Genomic DNA, 17872 nt, shown 5'->3' on the forward strand with positions numbered 1-17872 from the left:
CAGAAAAGCATATGTATTTCTCACATGGCGATTCGACAACTTCCCGAATTAGTTACATGGGCCTCCCCCAGGGCTCATGTTTAAGTCCTCTCTTATATAATTTTTACGTCAATGACATCGATGAATGTCTTGAAAATTCATGCACGCTAAGGCAACTTGCAGACGATAGCGTTGTATCCATTACTGGTGGCAAGGCTAGCGATCTGCAAGGACCATTGCAAGATACCTTAGACAATTTGTCTGAATGGGCTCTCAAGCTGGGTATCGAATTCTCTCCGGAGAAAACTGAGCTGGTCGTTTTTTCTAGGAAGCATAACCCAGCTCAGCTGCAGCTCCTACTAACGGGTAAAACGATCTCTCAGGTTTTAGTCGCTAAATATCTCGGGGTCTGGTTCGACTCTAAATGCACCTGGGCTTGTCATATTAGGTATCTGACACAAAAATGCCAACAGAGGATTAATTTTCTTCGTACGATTACCGGAACTTGGTGGGGTGCTCACCCAGGAGACCTTCTAAGGTTATACCAAACAACGATATTGTCAGTTCTTGAGTACGGCTGTTTCTGCTTTCGCTCCGCCGCGAACACGCACATTATAAAATTAGAGAGAATACAATATCGTTGTTTGCGTATTGCCTTGGGTTGCATGCAGTCGACCCATACGATGAGTCTTGAAGTGTTAGCGGGTATTCTTCCGTTGAAACATCGTTTTTGGAATCTCTCTTACCGGTTGCTAATTCGATGCACAGTTATGAACCCATTAGTAATTGAAAATTTCGAGAGGTTGGTCGACCTTCAATCTCAATCCAGATTTATGACTTTATATTTGGACTATATGGCTCAAGATATTAATCCTTTTTCATACGATTCCTCCAATGTCGCACTTTTAGCTACTTCTGATAATGCTATATTCTTCGACACCACCATGAAACAAGACATTTCTTATATCCCGGATCAATTGCGACCCCAAGAGATCCCTAAGATTTTTTCCAATAAGTTTAAACATGTTAGTTATGATAAAAGGTTTTACACTGACGGATCTAATCTAGATGAGTCCACTGGCTTCGGTGTTTTCCACGAAAATTTTACCGCCTCCTACAAACTCGATGCTCCTGCTTCCGTGTACGTCGCAGAACTTGCTGCTATTCAGTACTCTCTTGGAAACATCGAAACCCTACCCATAGACCACTACTTCATCTTCACAGATAGTCTCAGTGCCATTCAGGCTCTGCGATCAATGAAGCCTGTGAAGCACACCCCGTATTTCCTGGGGAAAATACGGCGGTTTTTAAGTGCTTTAACAGATAAAAATTACCGGGTTACCTTAGCGTGGGTCCCTTCTCATTGCTCGATTCCGGGTAACGAAAAGGCTGACTCTTTAGCTAAGGTGATGCTATTGACGGCGATATTTATGAAAGACCAATTGCTTATGATGAATTTTATAGCATTTTGCGTCAGAGAACACTCAACAGTTGGCAATCATCATGGAACTCAGATGAACTGGGACGGTGGCTACATTCCATTTTTCCTAAGGTATCGACGAAAGCATGGTTCAAGGGGTTGGATGTAGGTCGGGACTTCATTCGCGTGATGTCCAGACTTATGTCCAAACACTATACGTTAAACACGCATCTCTTTCGTATAGGGCTTGTAGACAGTAATCACTGCGTTTGTGGCGATGGCTACCATGACATCGAGCATGTTGTTTGGTCGTGTACCGAATACTGTGGTGTTAGGTCTGAGCTTATAGATTCCCTTCGGGCCCGAGGAAAACAACCGAACGTACCCGTTAGAGACATTCTGGGAAGCGGTGATCTCCAGTACATGACACAGCTATACGTGTTCATAAAACACGCTGGTATTAAAATATGAAACTCTTCTATCTATTTGTTAGATTACCATTCCCGCTACACGCTGAAAGAAGATGATACACTAAGCTGGAGACACTCAAACGAAGACTCGGCATCTTTATGTTCACGCAGACACCTCAGTCCAAACTGCTCAAATAGAACATCACTGCTTAGCCATGTACAAATAAATAAATCGTATAACTCAATATAGTTAAAATCAAAATTGTAACTCCCCTCCTCTCACCTTAAATCCCCACTAGCTCGTAGTCGGCCGCGAGAATAAAGAAAAGGCCTCCCTCTTTTCCCTGCTAATTTAGAATTTAAAAAAAAATGTACTTGGCTCAGTTAAACATAAATTGTATCGTGCCGTGTCAAATAAACTATTTAAAAAAAAATTCAATTTAGTACAGTGATAACTGATAAAGATATTATCACGAACAGTTACCATACTTCATTAAGTACAGTTAAAGTCCTTACCGCTTCAGCAATGGTTTTTGATTATGCGGGCGGCACTCTTCTCTGACTAACGTCAGATAACTTTACTGTAAAGCATTTCCGCTTAATGAATAACCAAAAATCGAACTAGACAACCTCCTCCGGGTATGGACCATCGCATAGTGACGTCACGTTTTGAGTTTGACAGCTACTGGTAACTTTGTTTACCTTCGGGAAATACAGGTTTGCTCTCAATTATAGCTGATTATTGCAGAATTTTTATTATGCACACGATTGTTTCACCAGAAAAGAAGCACAAAGTCCAAAACTTGAACAAAGTTACCACTAACTCTCAGAAAAGTGAGGTTAAAAAGATTCCGTGAGATGGTCTATAGTCCTGACTGTATGTGTTGTTGTTAAGCCATATGGATTATCGTACATTTACAGTTTCTGTGTTATAGGGTTCTCAGCTGTCAAAATTACATGTCCCCCCTCCAATTTTTTCTTCATTTTCAACTGCATACCGCACTACAAATATAGAGATTGGATTTATATAATTATCTGACATTATTATTTCAAATTACATACATTAATTTCAGTGCATTTATTGAACTTGCTGGTCGAATTTCCATCTGAGCCACAAATGGGCTTATTTTTTTCGCATCACAGGTTTTCGCACATTTTTGGTCAATTTAACAACGATCGGTAACGGTAATGTTGAGTATTCTTGCCCGTAATTATCCAAATACTAAAATGAAAACTAAAATCTGAATGTTTTTTGAAAATGATTATTTTATTAGAACTGCCTAAAGTTATGCAATTTGTCAAAGCCACATGTTGCTAGGTGCCTTTGTGATCTTAAAATTTTTATCGAAAATAGGAATTATCACTCATGATTTAATAGGTTGCGTATTAATCCCTCAGTCATATGATGAGTATTCATGTGTGCTTCTACGTAAGAGCTGTATCATGTGTGTATTTCGCGCTCCAGGTGATAACGATAAGTATACCAACTATTCACGCCAATACCAGTACACACGGTGAAGGTTTTATTCGTATTACTTAGTGTACTTTTGATGTTGGTAGTATCATGTTTGTCCAGGTCATTATTTGTGTTTGCCAATCAAAAAATACAAAAGGGCTCAACGCTTAATCAATTCAAAACAAACTGATAGACATTGTGGAAAGATTTTATGGATAGCTTAGGGTAACCAAATTAATCTGAAACACTTTTTTACTCAAACACATAAAAAATTAAGAGAACCACACGGTTAAATTGCATCCAAACTTATAGGCTCTAATGCGATGATACACACCGCGAACTTTACGAAGTTTGGAAGTCGAAGCTACAAACCACACAGATAATGGAACCGTTAATGCCAGCCCAAAGTGTGGAAATTTACAAGTTAGAGTTTCAGATTAGCAGCTTTTTACGCGCATTAATTGTAACAATACCAATAACACCTGAAAAATAGGAAAGTCTTTTTTCTTTCATCTATTTCACAAAATTGGAGCCAGTAAATATCGATCTAACTTGTTTTCACAAATTATTACGTTCAGTACAGTCTACAGTCAATAGAGTAGCATATACACATACAAATCTACACACCAAATTGTCTAATGTTTATCTAGTACTTTCTCTAGCAGCTCGTTCATACTGGTAAGTAACATTCGAGGATCTTCTACCAATCCAGCTCCCACCATTGCATTGGAAAACAACTGTTTGGTAAGCAGTTCGGCCAACTCCGGATCGGACGACATCAACTTGTGCAGCTTTTTGACGATCGGATGCCTAAAATAACGTATCACAAACGTTTGAAATCAAACCAGAAAATTTTTCATTAGGAAAACTTACTTGGCATTAAGCTCTAGCTGTGGCTGCAATAACGCGTACCGATGTTCCTCGCTCATGTTATGGCTTTGAGTTTTAACAAAATGCCGCGCCGCGGCCATTTCCTCCACAGTTACAACGCACGGATGGGAATCTAATTTGTTAGTTGTTTTAACACTGGCCACCTTACCAGCCAACTTTTGTTTGATCCAAGGGATCAACTCATCTACTTGTGATTTTAGTAGCGAACCCTCAATCATCTGCTCGGTGGATTCGTCAGATTTCTCCGACCGCCGCATCTCTTTTTCTACCGAAACCAGATTTTTACCCAAAAATTGTCCTAATTGCATCAGGACCAGTTCATCGTACGCCTCATAGCAGAATAAAACTTCTATGCCCTTCTTTTTAAGCGACTCATAATAGGGTGAGGCCTCTGCGAGGGTCCGGTTCGGAGCTGCTAGATAGTATATGTCTTTTTGGCCTTCTTGCTGCTGGTTACAATACTCCGGCAGACTAACCTTCTTGTCGACCTCTTTACTGGTTTCGAATCGGAGAAGTTTAGCGATTTCCTCCTTTTCCTGTGGCTCCGTACTAGTAACGATTCCTTCCTTGAGGAACAGACCATAGTCCTTGTAGAATTTGTCATAATTTTCAGGTTCTTTAACGGCACGATCATGCAAAAACCTAAGAACGCGGTTGGTTAGAACTGTTCGAAGTTTACGAATCAGTGCACTATTCTGCAGCAACTCGCGACTCAAGTTTAGTGGAATATCTTCTGAGTCGACAACTCCTTTTACAAAGCGGAGCCATTTCGGGAGAAGGTTTTCGGTTTTGGACTGAATTAAGACTTTTCTGGTGTACAATGCAACGCCTATATCGGAATCTCGCGACATTTCGAATAGACCAGGTTTGCCTTCGGGGAAGTACAGCAGTGCGCGAATGCTCAGTGGAACATCAGTTTTATAGTGCAGGGTGAATCTTGGTATGTCGAAGGTGTTACCAACAAAGCGATAGAACTCGTTGTGCTGCTCTTGGGAAACATCTTTTGGTTCCATCAGCCAAATAGGTTGAATTTGGTTTGCTTGCTTACCGTTGAGAAAAATTGAGCTACCCACAAAATTACTGTACTTTCGAATGACTTCCCGAATGCGATCTTCATCGGCAAATTCACGGCAGTCAGCCTTCAGATGAATAACAACCTTTGTTCCTGATTGCACATTTTCCGCTTCCTGAATTTCAAATTTACCTGACCCATCCGATGTCCATTTGTAACCCGGAGAGTCTTTCTTTGACGATTTGGTATAGACATCTACACGATCAGCGACCATGAATGCGGAGTAGAATCCTACACCAAACTGTCCGATTATGTTTTGCGCGTTTTCAGCGCTTGTCCCTTTCTCTTTCAGCTGTTCAATAAAATGTTTCGATCCCGAGCGTGCAATGGTACCCAAGTTGGATATTAGTTCATCTTTAGTCATGCCGATTCCCGTGTCCTGGATGGTTAGTAAACGATCTTGCTTATTAGTGCCTATGTGAATCTCCAGGGCTCTATCTGCATCAGAGAAATCTTTCTCTCCTTCGCCAGCAGTATGAATCGTGTAGCGAAATTTCTCGAGCGCATCACTAGCATTGGAAATCAGTTCTCGAACGAATACTTCCTTATCGGAATAAAGCGATCTTGCTACAATGTCAAGCAGCATCCTTGTTTCCGCTTGAAATTCATGCTGGTCACTTGTTCCGACCGGCTTCTCTGAATCCCGAATTATGGAATGATAGCTGCTTTTCTCCTCAGCCGGTTGGGTACTGAGACAGCGGAGCGATTGAACTGCTGGAGCTGGACGAAAATCATAAAGCAAAAACATTGCGTAAGAATTTTCCGGTCCTCAAGGCCGTAGACTAGAACAGTGATTTATGCGAAAGAAATGCCTACCTCTGAAAACATTGTAGCTATTTGCTGCACGATTCACAAATCTGTACCCGCCAGTAGTGATTATTTGCTTCGCAAAAGCAAATTTTGAAAGTTTTTGAAACTGCAGAGCTCGAAACGCACTCATCTTTTTTGGACACGGTTACTTGCTGCTTCGCCTCGTGGTGTTTCTGTTTATATTTTGCTTTATGTTTCCATGCAAGTCTTGACAGTTATCATGAGATATAGAGACAACCAGGGCCGAACCTTGGGTAAACATTTTCGACGTCAATGAATAAAAGGCAGCATTTGAGAAGGGGAGGGGGGGGGGGTTTGCAGTTTTGTGACGAAATGTGACGATGGGGAGGGTGGGGGTTCAAGCCAAGCTACGTAGCAGACATGAAACTAAAAAAAAAATTTGGATTTTTGAAGTAGAATACTTCTCTCAGGAAGTTCGGCTACATAGGGATGTGAAATGAAAATCTAAAACCGAAAAAAGTAAAAAATATGTCCAATTTCAAATGCTAATAAATCGGTTAGTATTCGATGGATTTCCTTCGTTCTTGCAGCAATAGATTGGAAAATCTTCTAAGATTCTTCCCAAAAGAAGATAATTGTAATTTTATTATTCAAACTATTGTACTATTTAAAATAGTCAAGCCTTGTCAAATCGAAAAATTCGACCTCTGACTGGTCGTTATATGATTGCTTCCCAAGCACGGTTGACAGAATCATATACCTTGGAATTATAAATAAGCTATTTGGCCTATATAAGAGCCTGTTTCAGTCGAAGCCGCTCATAATAGTTCTAGACAGCGACAACAGCAGTCGTTCTCCCTTAGCAGCAGCACTAGCAGTGCAGTGGATACCAGCGAAGGCGGATAGCGGCCACAGCTGTGGCGTAGCAATGGATAGCGCACTAGTTGCAGCGGATTCCAGCAACGATAGCAGCTGGGCCAGCTGATGCAGGGACAATGGATACCAATGGCAGTGTATAGCAGCCACAACTGTGGCATGGCTATGGATAGCGAACTAGTTGCAGCGGATCTCAGCATTGATAGCGGCTGATGCAGTGAGGCACTTTAGTGAAATGTAGTCTCTGTGCGATTGTGGGCACTAGTAAATGCATTCAATGAGAAGTGGACTCATTTTGACAACACGTGAGCCGTCTAGTTATGAGTGTTATATCAGCATTTCATTGTTTACTCTATCACAAGGAATACTTTATTCGCACTGTCAGTGATAACGCAAAGATGTAATCGGCATCTTATCCGATACTAAAATGAACAACAAATTGTCCTTTTCAGGATGAAATAAAAATTTGATTGAAGAGTTGATATTTTCTAATGAGTTAATTCACATTTTTAAATTTGTAAAAGTTATAAATTGAACTTCATCTCCGTGTCTCAAAACGTACTCAATTATCTTTTCCTTCAGTCATGAGCACGACATCCGAAAAAATTTCATCTCAAAATTTAAAAATTGTCAGGCCCCAATCATGACAAGCAACTTACTATATTATTGAAAATGATCAATCCTTGTTGAAGCGCAAAATTCGATTGATCTGATTAGTCAACGTTTATTTACTAGAATAAATGACTGACACGCAAGCAGCCGGGTCATCTTTCTTGTAAAAGTATTCTGCTTCAACCTTGCGGTCGGGGCTTTGCACACAACCCTCCTGTAATTTTTTCTAATTGTTCTTTTTTATCACTGTTTTGTCTGCTTAGGGTCATTTTTATTCCTTCCTTGTCTTTTCTTGTTCATTAATGACTCAAGGTATGTTTTGGATAATAAAATTTGCAAAAAAAAATTATGTGGGGAGGGGGGGGTTTGTTATAAGCTACGTAATTATCTAGAGGGGGGTCCTGACTTTGTGACGAAATGCTATGATGGGGGAGGAGGGGGTCAAAAAAACCTAAAAAAAAGCTACGTCATTTATGAATGTTCCCTAATGATCAAATATTTGACCTTTTGACATAATGGTCAAATTTATTTGACATCATGGTTGTTGTTTGCCCGTGTTTGCCCCATGTTAAAATTGGAGAGTGACAAACAATTGTCTTTGACCAAATTTTTATCTGTCAAAAAGTGACAAATATTTGACCAGGAGGGATTTACTGCTGTCAAAATTCATATATGTGTGCGTTGTCGCAGATCAACTCTGGTCCATGAAGTTTGTTGGTCCATGACGTTTAAAAGATTTCCTGTGTGGCGAGGAAACTGGCAAGGAAAAGAAGTCGCAATATGGTACGCCAAATTGGCCCTGACGACTCTGTTGATATTGGTTTGGTTTTTACTTGCGAAAGTGGAGGAGGGAAATATTTTTGCTTTTGTTTTCACACATAAATTGACAATTGCATATGAGAATTCGTGTAGGTGCGAACAGCCTTAAAAATCTCTTTTACTTGTGTTTGGGTCAATTGAGTTGTTTAGCTATTCGCGGATTTTCGATTTTTATATTTCATTTGAAAGAGTATAATTTTTTGAACAAAACGTGATATTTTAAAACTTCATTTCATTGTCCTTCGATTTTTAAATAAAGAATAAAAATTCGCTCTAAATCGCTACAATGACAGTTGGTTGGCGAACTGTCATTGTAGCGATTTCGAGCAGTTTTAAATCGTGATTTAAAAAGCGAAGGACAACGATAGATTTTTTTTTTAAATCACGTTTTACTTATAAAATGCAGACCTTTCAGATGATATAAAAAACTGATATGGCTAATCAACCCAATTTGGTGGATCAAAAATAGAACAATACCCTATTCTTGATTTTCAGTTGCGTTACATAATATTTAGAGGGCCTTTTATCGTACGAAAACATGAATCAACAACCTGGCAACTCTTCTTTCAGACGTATTGTTTACAAAACAAATCCTGAAATTATTTCTACAGTTTTTCGGAGTTTCTGCAGATTTTACTTATAATTGTACGATAAAGTTATGGTATTATGGTAAGCCTTACAGAGCCACTAGATTTCATGGAAATCTGCCGAAGCTGCATGACGAAAAAGCAAAGGATGCGTCCCCTGTTCGGTTCGAGTATAGATTCTATGCTAATGGCTGTTGCCAACGTGAAGGTTTGCTGAAAAATGCTTATAGGTAAATCCAAATTGATTTTGAAAATGTTTTTCTTGCTAGATTACAGAAAACGACGGCTTTCCTGCGCAAATGTGTGTTCAGTGTGTGCTGCAAGTCAGCAGATCTTTTGCCTTCAAGCAGCAATGTGAAAAGACGGATTCCGCTTTAAGGGAATACCGGGCGCGTGTTGCAGCGACAAACACCAATTTGCATGCCGATCTTCCTGCAGAAGTTAATAGTGAAAGTGTTGATGTAAACGAAAAGCAGCATCAGCTTGCATTAATAGAGCTAGATGCAGATCAGTCGGGCCTAGAATATCAAATCAAAGGGAGCGAAACTAGTGGTTGTGTTTTTATTTTGAGTGCTATTGAGGACTCAGATGTAAGCAGAAGAAATACCGATTCTACAGAAATAATTCTTTCTACGGTTGATTCTCTCCATGTACCCATTGCTCAAAAGGAGGAAGTACAAGAAATGAGCATTGGAGAAGAGATTAAGTTTATAGCTTCACTTAACTTGAACTCAAATGTTCTTGATTGCAATGAAATTTCTTTGGCAGAGGAAATCATCGAACATGATCACTACGGTGAGTTGTTAGTATACAGGGCCAAGTAGATTCATGCAGCTAATTACCGTTAATCGTTCTTAACAGCAACTGAAACGAGTAGTCCAAATGTTTGCTTTATCAAAGCTGACCATGCTGAAGAATTACCCAGAACAGTTGGTACGGTGAAATGGAGCATCTGTAAAAGCATTTTATTTAGATAACTTTTCTTTTTTTTAAAAAACGAACCCCATAGGAAAGGCTAGTCAACAGAAGCGAAATCCTGCCGAAGAAGCCCCACCTCCTCCTTATGATACAGCACTTTCTAGCCGTTTTGAATGTGCAGTTTGTCACAAGAAATTTGCAGACTCCGGCAAACTTCGGGTTAGTTGCCATTCCAATTTGGATCCTCATCCATCCATCATATCATTTGATTATTCATATCATATTGAATATTCTGGACAATTTCAGCGTCACTCGCGTACTCACTTGATCGATAAACCACACGTGTGCAAGGTATGCGGAATGTCTTTTGCAGAAAGTTCTAATCTGACAAAGCATCACCGTAGACACACGGGCGAGCTACGGAATGTCGTCGGTAAGCCAAATCTCTGCTCGGTGTGCGGCAAACGCTTCAAGTGGGCTACCTCGCTGTCGAAGCACATGAAGCATCACACCAAGCGGAAGCTGTTTATCTGTCCGTATCAGGGATGCAGTAAATATTACGTAGAGCAGCGGTCGCTCGACATTCATGTGTTTTCTCATGATGGCCGGAAGCCGTTCAGTTGCGGCTTTTGCAATAAGGGATTCACGCAAAAGTGCAATCTACAGAAACACGAACGGGTACATACGGGTAGGATGCTCGTTTTAATAAATCTCGGAGAAGACACTTGTTTATTTTTGTTTGTTTTAGGAGAGAAACCTTTCAAATGCAATGTTTGTCACAAAAGTTTTGCACAGAGCGGATATCTGGTGATTCATCAGCGGATACATAGTCGTGAGAAACCCTACAGTTGCCGAGAGTGTGGTACGTACTGCCGGTATTTGACGGTGAAATGTTTTGTAGTCAATTTGTGACATTCATAAACTTTCGAAAGAATGACCGTTATAGTTATCTTTTCCTATTAGGAAAACAATTTGCTGCTTCAAACGCACTGACAGTTCATCTCCGGTCGCATAGCGGCGAACGTCCTTATGGGTGTGATGTATGTAGTAAGCGATTCTCACGCCAGGAAACGTTAACGATTCACAAAACTAGAAAACATCTCAATGATCGACCTTTTGCATGTACGTTGTGCTCGGCCAAGTTCGAATCTACTGATAGCCTAACGGCACATCTAAAAGCTGATCACGGTGACCGCTATTATCATATGTGTGCCAGTTGTGGTAAAGTATTTGCATCGTTGCATAGTTTAAAGGTAGAGCAAATCGTGTTTGCAACTAAAAACTCAAGTATTGAAAGTTGTTAATTTGTTCCAGAACCATCAGAAAGCTCACCACAAAGAAGGTGAAGTTGACGAAGGACAACCACAACCACTGATCCAGTTTGTAGTCGATCAGGATTTGGTTGGGTAAACCGTAGATTTGGAAACATTGCATACCGGTGGCGTAGTAAATACCTTTGTTGTAGATTCTAATAGCACAAATCAGTAGACTCGCAGAAAATACAGTTTAATCAGTTAGCAATTAAATGTTTCGTACTGTACAGGATATAAAAAGCGAAAATATTTCTTTCAATTACAGAAAACATAATTTTTTACATAACATTTCACATATTTTCTAAACATTTCTATCAATCAACTGAAACAGCTGACTGTTATATATTTTACACTGCGACGTAAATTGCAAGGTACATTTGAACGAAGCTAAAAGTCGTCACAAGCGTCAAACCGGATCGGATCTAAACAGTTGCGGTACGAATTAAACACTCACATTCTAATCACGTTTGTCGATTTCCACCACCACCAGCGTGGATGTCACCATCTACGTTGGGTTTAGACCCTGTTGGAAGTTGAGTTGCTTTTGCGTTTTTATCTCGTCCTGCATTTCCATCGCCATTTGTTTGTATTTTTCTGCCTTCTTTTCGTCCTTAGCAATGCCATCACCTTTGGCATACATTTGACTTAGATTCGCACAAGCGTACATATTTCGCAGTTCACATGCTTTGTAGGCGAATTCAAAAGCTTTCTGCATGTCCCTTTCCACAACATAGGCTGCTGCCGGTAGAGAGGAAGTTTGATTTTTCGAAGATGGTTTGTCTTTTTGTTCTACCTCCTGTTTAACCTTAGCAGTGTTATATTCTTCCTTCAGAATGCCGGAAATATGCATTCCGGAAAGGTAGAAACAAGCATTGCCGTTGTTCATTTCGCAACTTTTTTTTAGGTATTCAAACGCCTTTGGAACATCTCGTTTAAGGTCCTTAGGGATAGATTTGGACACCAAGAGGAGACCCGAATGCAGACAGGCATCAGGGTCATTCAAATCGCAGCCTTTTTCATAATATTGGTAAGCTTTTACAGGATCACCTTTGTCCGAAGCTCGTCCCTTACCAAGGAAACTGTAGTTTCCATATTTCAAGCAACTCTTAGCAAATCCATAGTCGTCACAGTTGGATCGGTATACTTTGGCAGCCTTGTCAAAATCCTTTTTGATTCCCTCTAGATAATCACCTAACAGATGACAAACTGAAACAAATTTATGTAGGTAGTAGTATTATGCAGCACGCTCGGCACAGGAAAAAGTATGATTAAAACGGAACACAACAAAGGGTATGTTGTGTAATTCCTAACCAAAAGTAAACATTGTTTCCTAACCTTCGGGTTTTTTCTCCGAGTAACATCCGAACCGGTACTCGATGCCTAGTTTTTCTAAATATTCCTTAACATCCGCTTCATTCTTCAGGTCAAATGACATTTTAAAATTGCGACAATGCTCAGTCGTTTTTGCACTAATTATTTTTTAAGATATTGCTAAAAGTATCAACTTATGTTTTACTACAAACCCCGCTGCAACTATCCGAGAAAAATAAGAGGCGACGAAATTGACAGGTTTTTAACTGACAGTTAGCTCTCCATAAAAGTAAATCAAACACAGGTATGTTATCGCAAAGGATCATTTTATACACACAAAGAAAATATCACCAAGCGATCACGTAAAAACGTAAACCTGTATGTTTTCACTGGTTTAGGTAAATATTACGCATAAAAATGGTTGAAAACAACGCAACAGTTTATTAATATGCGAATATATATAGCGAATTCCTTTATTCCATCAGCTCACCTTATTTTGACCTGGATCCATCTAACTGCTGTCAGCAGGGGGGATGGGAGGGGGGGATTGTCAAAAGACCACAAAAGATCACGCAGGAGGGGGTGGGGATTAACAAAATAACCACGTGTTCCAGGGTCTAGACAACTTAATTTTTAAGAGAAATAATTCGATACTGGTGGATTTATCTGTCACATTCACATCACTCCGACATAAATGTACTGTCAAGCAGTTGTGATACAGGTAGACGGGTGCCGGAAATGCAACGATAAATACTTTGTAGTACCGAAAATTGGAAATACAGTCGTCGTTCGCCACCTGCAACATGTTTACATTGCAGTTATCGAATGCCGTTCGATAACTGCACACACTCAATCAGATAATAAATGTTCGGTAATTATTATTACAATTTCGATCGGTAAGTTTGAGAAAATACAGAGTAGTTTGTGAAATTGATATAACTTTACATATTTTCTGTATTCAGCAAATGATTCCACTGAATACTGCTATATTTTCTACTGAACTGTTCGGAATATTAAACTTTTACCAAATATTGGTAAAAAAATACTGGACCAACTACAGAGCTGTCAATTTTTTTCTATTCGTTGTTCTCGTTCTGGTTGTCAAGTCACATTCTCGGTTCCGTTTGAACATTGAAGTTCCTACGAAAAAATGGAGGACTTTCTCCAACAACTTCAGCTAAAAGATGATCGCTTAGTACAAATTTTTCGTAAGTATATAATAACAAAATTTGTAAATATTTTAGTCATCAAACCATCACATAATTTGCCTCTACTTCCGAGCATCAACAATGTTACATTTTATTTCTGGTTTACTTAAATAATTCAAAGTGAACAAATAACAAATATCACAGATCTTTCGGTATTGTCTTACACAACTTACAGATTTGATCGGTGGTTTTGGCAACTAATTGCATTTGCCGTTTTCACAAATTAGGTCGGTAATAATGACAGAAAGTAACAAAAAGTTTGATGCTACTATGCACTGCCTCGCTGAGTAGTGAAAGCTTGCCAAACAACGCACAAGGATTTTTTTTTCTCATAATAATTACGGAAAGTGAACCACATGATTTTGCTTCATTGATTAATAGTGGAGAACTATAATCCCCCATCTAGAATGAAGGGACAACAAGTAAACGAAATCGAAAAAAAAAAAGAAATGAAAAAGTCCTTTTGAAATGTTTCTAGAGATTTAACAATTTTCATTTTCGAATGCATGTAGAATACCCCCACGAGATCTGTCACTTCAATGTCAAATATGACTCTAACATCAGATTTGACGGATTGCGGTTCGATAACTGCAAAGTTGTTGCAGTTATCGGTCTTGCAGTTAAAAAGCGTTGCAGTTAAAAGTCTTGCAGTTATCGAACGGCGACTGTATTTCGCAATATATACATAGTGTCTTGCCCCTAGCACGTGGTCGTTTTTCCTGGCTTCATTCTCATAATCCTAGGTATTGAAATTTCCTTTATTAAATATTTTTTGGCGAAACTGGCAAGCGTCGTGCCGAAAAATTAAAATGTTTTATGAGGGCAATTTTGAACGAAAAGAGGAATAACTAGAAGCCACTTGTCACGCCCTGTCCTCGGATCTAAGCGCTTGTAAGTTTGATCTGAAAGTGAGCTTGCTGAACCGATCCTCACCAATCTTTATTTACCACCCTTATGGAATCGCGCCAGGTTTCAAGGGTTTTATAAGTTAAAAACACACGGGAAGGTTCGGACTAGCGATAGCTAAGAGATAACCAAAGACGTTAACTGTCTAAGCAAGAAGAGAGCTAAGCCCTAAGGGGCGACATCTGGCTTCTTACTCATCCATCTCGATGATCCCTGTTGTATTTTTCGTAAGTGATGCCATTCACTCGGAAAATACTTGAATGTTTCAATGCTTATTATCACCATTATGCACAATTCCTCCTGCAGGCGATAGTTTTACCGTCTGAGGGTTACCGGAGAATCTGCATCTTTAATATACTTAAAATCGAACGTGTCATCCATCAATGATTATGATTCATCCATTGACTCATCTGAATTTTACTTTCCGCAGAAGCAATATGCCTCAACAGGTATGTTCCAAACTTAATCCTGAACGGATTCAAAAGTAGAAACAAGTTCACACAACACTATTTACTCCCGACATTAAGCAGTGGTATGCTGTTCTTATGCTTCACGCAAAACCGTAATCACTCCTTGCGCACTTTTGGATCTTTTAGTAATTGATATTAGTGATGATCCAAGTCGGATCTCTTACTACGCCCATATTTGTACTTTTTTGACGTAGGACTACGTCTAACCGCACTATACCGAGATACATTCCGCGAAAACTAAAACCAAGATGTAACGACGGAATGAAAGTTTTCAAACGGTTATACTGATGTAACCACATGATGGACCACAATAATCGATATGTCGTTGGATTGATAAAATGATGGACAATTTTGTGATTCTTCAATTTTCATTATCACTTCATTGTTAAACAGTGAAAATTGAATAAAAGTTTCAAGGTCGAATTTTCACCAACAATGTACCAATCATATGCGAGCACGCCTAGCACAGACTTCATGAATAGACACCAACTGCCTGCAGTGATATCCTGTATAGCAGTGGCAAAAAAAATTTGACAGAATCTCCCCGTCCCAATAGGTTAACTTATGTTAGCTTCCATCAGCCTAGACTAAATTGATGTCTTGAAGGTAAAGCTTTTTCGGAAAGTTCGTAACCACCTCCACTACCAGACAGTTTTACGTTCTGCTGTTAACAAATATGTTAATGTTAATAAAACTGATGTCTTGAAGGAGAATATGAAGGCACAGGCAACAGTACTGCACCAAGTAATGTATGAACAGAGCGCTGGTTACTCGTCGTCTATCAGTGCAGGAAAACTTGATATTCATTTTTGTGCAGTCAAGCCAAGTGAAAACTACATTGCCACTGTTGACGCACAGTGGGGCGTGGAACACAATCGAATTGCCGTTTGAATTGTCTTCTTCTTCTTGTTTCGTATAGCAGCAAATATCAGAAATCAATATAATTTTTCGGATGTCGCAAAATAGGCTGCGCCGCCGGGGACAACAAAATGCGTTGTTTATTTTTTGACTCTACACTCTGCCTTTTTTTAGATTTATTTAAATTACTAAATATAAGGTATTTAAAAGACAATAGAAAACCAAAATGCTCCGTACAGATCTTTGAATAGGTAGTTAAACGAGCTGTACTGATGATTATATTTTACTAGCTAAATGAATTTAGTCCAATATGACAATACTAGTTGCATCACGCGGCGGCGGTTTAGAGAAAAACCAAATTCATTTCATCCTAATATTAGAGTTCCGATGTAGTGTTTGTATTTTTCAATTGAAATTTTTTTGAATTAGCATTTGCAAGAAAATATTACTTTCCATAACCTTACTTGTAATTGAACAACGCTATGCAAATTAATTAATTGCTGAGGCTAATGTTGTGCATCACTCTAGCCCAGTTTATTTTCGAAGATAACGGACATATAACTTTCAAATATGGTATCTTCGTTGTTCTTTGGTATCTTGAAACTGATCAAATTTTTTTCTGATTGATTCTGTATACTAATAAAATGTTTAAATTGACCTGAATTGAATGTTAACATGTTCATAAAATTCTATGTCAATTTCAAATTTTCTGTGAATATACATTTTCTACTAAAACTGTGAATCGTTATCGATATTTTTTCCACGAGCTTGTAATTACAGGAAAAAAAATTATGTGACACCTTTGTCGCTTTGTGATCGGTGAGTGAGCCAACTTCAACAAGACAAATAGATATAGAAGGAAGTTTAATTTCTACTAAATCGTACTCAATTAAATAGTTTATAGAAGGTTGCCTTTTCGCGCATTAAAGAAAATTCGCTGTATTAGAATGAAAGGTATTCATCAATGGTCCAGAAACCAAATTTAGGGGAAAATCAAGTATCTAACTTTTTTATTTTTGTAGATAGAAAACCTTGTTTTACAATTTTATAGCTCCAATAATTTTAAGTAACTTTGTAAAATAAAGTTTTTTTTCTAAAACATTGCTATAGAGCTCTAGACCCAAATTTTCTCCTAAATTTGGTTTCTGGACCATTGTGAATGTTAAAGAGAATATTTTTTCTTCTAAGATAGAGTGCTGCAAAGAAATAATCAAAATACAGACCCCGTTCGATTTTGGCAACACCTCAGAATTTTGTCTGCTGCCAAAATCGAGCCATGCCAATAATGAACGGTTTTTTTCATCACTTTTTTGACTTTTTAAATGGTCAAAGACGACCTTAACAGTAGAAATGGCCACCGGAACCAAAACACCTTCCTTTTGGAAGATGTTGAGCTTAAATTGGTTAAAATAAATCAAGCAAACTACAAAAGTAAAACGAGCTCAAATCAAACAAAGCTTCAAAATAAAATTATAAAATTATTGTAGTCCTACGTCAACTATGCGGTCGTGTCTTGGTTACCACCCTCCTACTATTTTAACCCGTAAAGACCCGGGACGGAACTTGTTTTTTGAAAATGCTCGTTCTCAGCACTGGAACGGCCGATTTGGGAAAACTTAGAATTTTATTCAAGAGTAATAGTTGCTCTAAGTTTTGGTAAAGGTGCCACCCTTCTGGACCTCTCCCCGTTTTTGTGAGACGCAAATATGTCTGTGTTTTTTTTCTAATTTTTTAAACAGATTGAGCAAACACTGGGAATTTTCATACGTATCAATTGCTCCATGTATCAAATCATGTCAGGTGTTTGAAATATGGTATGTAAGAGCGAATTTTGGAGTTACTAATTTTTTTCATTACAAAATCACAAAACCATGTATTTTTATAAAAATTCAAACAACGAAACCTTTCTTCAAATTTTAAGCTCTACATTTTTGCGGTAAGGCCTCCTGAACCCATTCACTTGAAATTATTTTAGATTATAACAGGTGACATCAT

The 17872-nt window shown here is 38.7% G+C and overlaps 3 protein-coding genes across 3 annotated transcripts; 1 reads left to right on the forward strand and 2 right to left on the reverse strand.

Annotated features, from left to right (window-relative positions):
• Positions 1-3805: 3805 nt before the first annotated feature.
• Positions 3806-6243, reverse strand: LOC129723603 (heat shock protein 75 kDa, mitochondrial). The gene is made up of 3 exons (XM_055677928.1): positions 6045-6243; positions 4139-5948; positions 3806-4075 (listed from the first exon to the last, which is right to left on the reverse strand). Exons 1-3 carry the CDS (start codon positions 6166-6168, stop codon positions 3901-3903), a joined length of 2109 nt encoding a protein of 702 aa, XP_055533903.1. The 5' UTR covers positions 6169-6243; the 3' UTR covers positions 3806-3900.
• A 2627-nt stretch (positions 6244-8870) lies between these two features.
• Positions 8871-11384, forward strand: LOC129723605 (zinc finger protein 260-like). The gene is made up of 8 exons (XM_055677929.1): positions 8871-9101; positions 9163-9688; positions 9755-9826; positions 9903-10030; positions 10118-10499; positions 10560-10673; positions 10775-11064; positions 11126-11384. Exons 1-8 carry the CDS (start codon positions 8973-8975, stop codon positions 11219-11221), a joined length of 1737 nt encoding a protein of 578 aa, XP_055533904.1. The 5' UTR covers positions 8871-8972; the 3' UTR covers positions 11222-11384.
• Positions 11385-11397: 13 nt separating this feature from the next.
• Positions 11398-12694, reverse strand: LOC129723606 (cytochrome c oxidase assembly factor 7 homolog). The gene is made up of 2 exons (XM_055677930.1): positions 12460-12694; positions 11398-12330 (listed from the first exon to the last, which is right to left on the reverse strand). Exons 1-2 carry the CDS (start codon positions 12557-12559, stop codon positions 11630-11632), a joined length of 801 nt encoding a protein of 266 aa, XP_055533905.1. The 5' UTR covers positions 12560-12694; the 3' UTR covers positions 11398-11629.
• Positions 12695-17872: the final 5178 nt, after the last annotated feature.

The sequence above is a fragment of the Wyeomyia smithii genome, chromosome 2 (assembly GCF_029784165.1).
Source record: "Wyeomyia smithii strain HCP4-BCI-WySm-NY-G18 chromosome 2, ASM2978416v1, whole genome shotgun sequence".
In the NCBI taxonomy this organism is placed as follows: Eukaryota; Metazoa; Arthropoda; class Insecta; order Diptera; family Culicidae; genus Wyeomyia; species Wyeomyia smithii.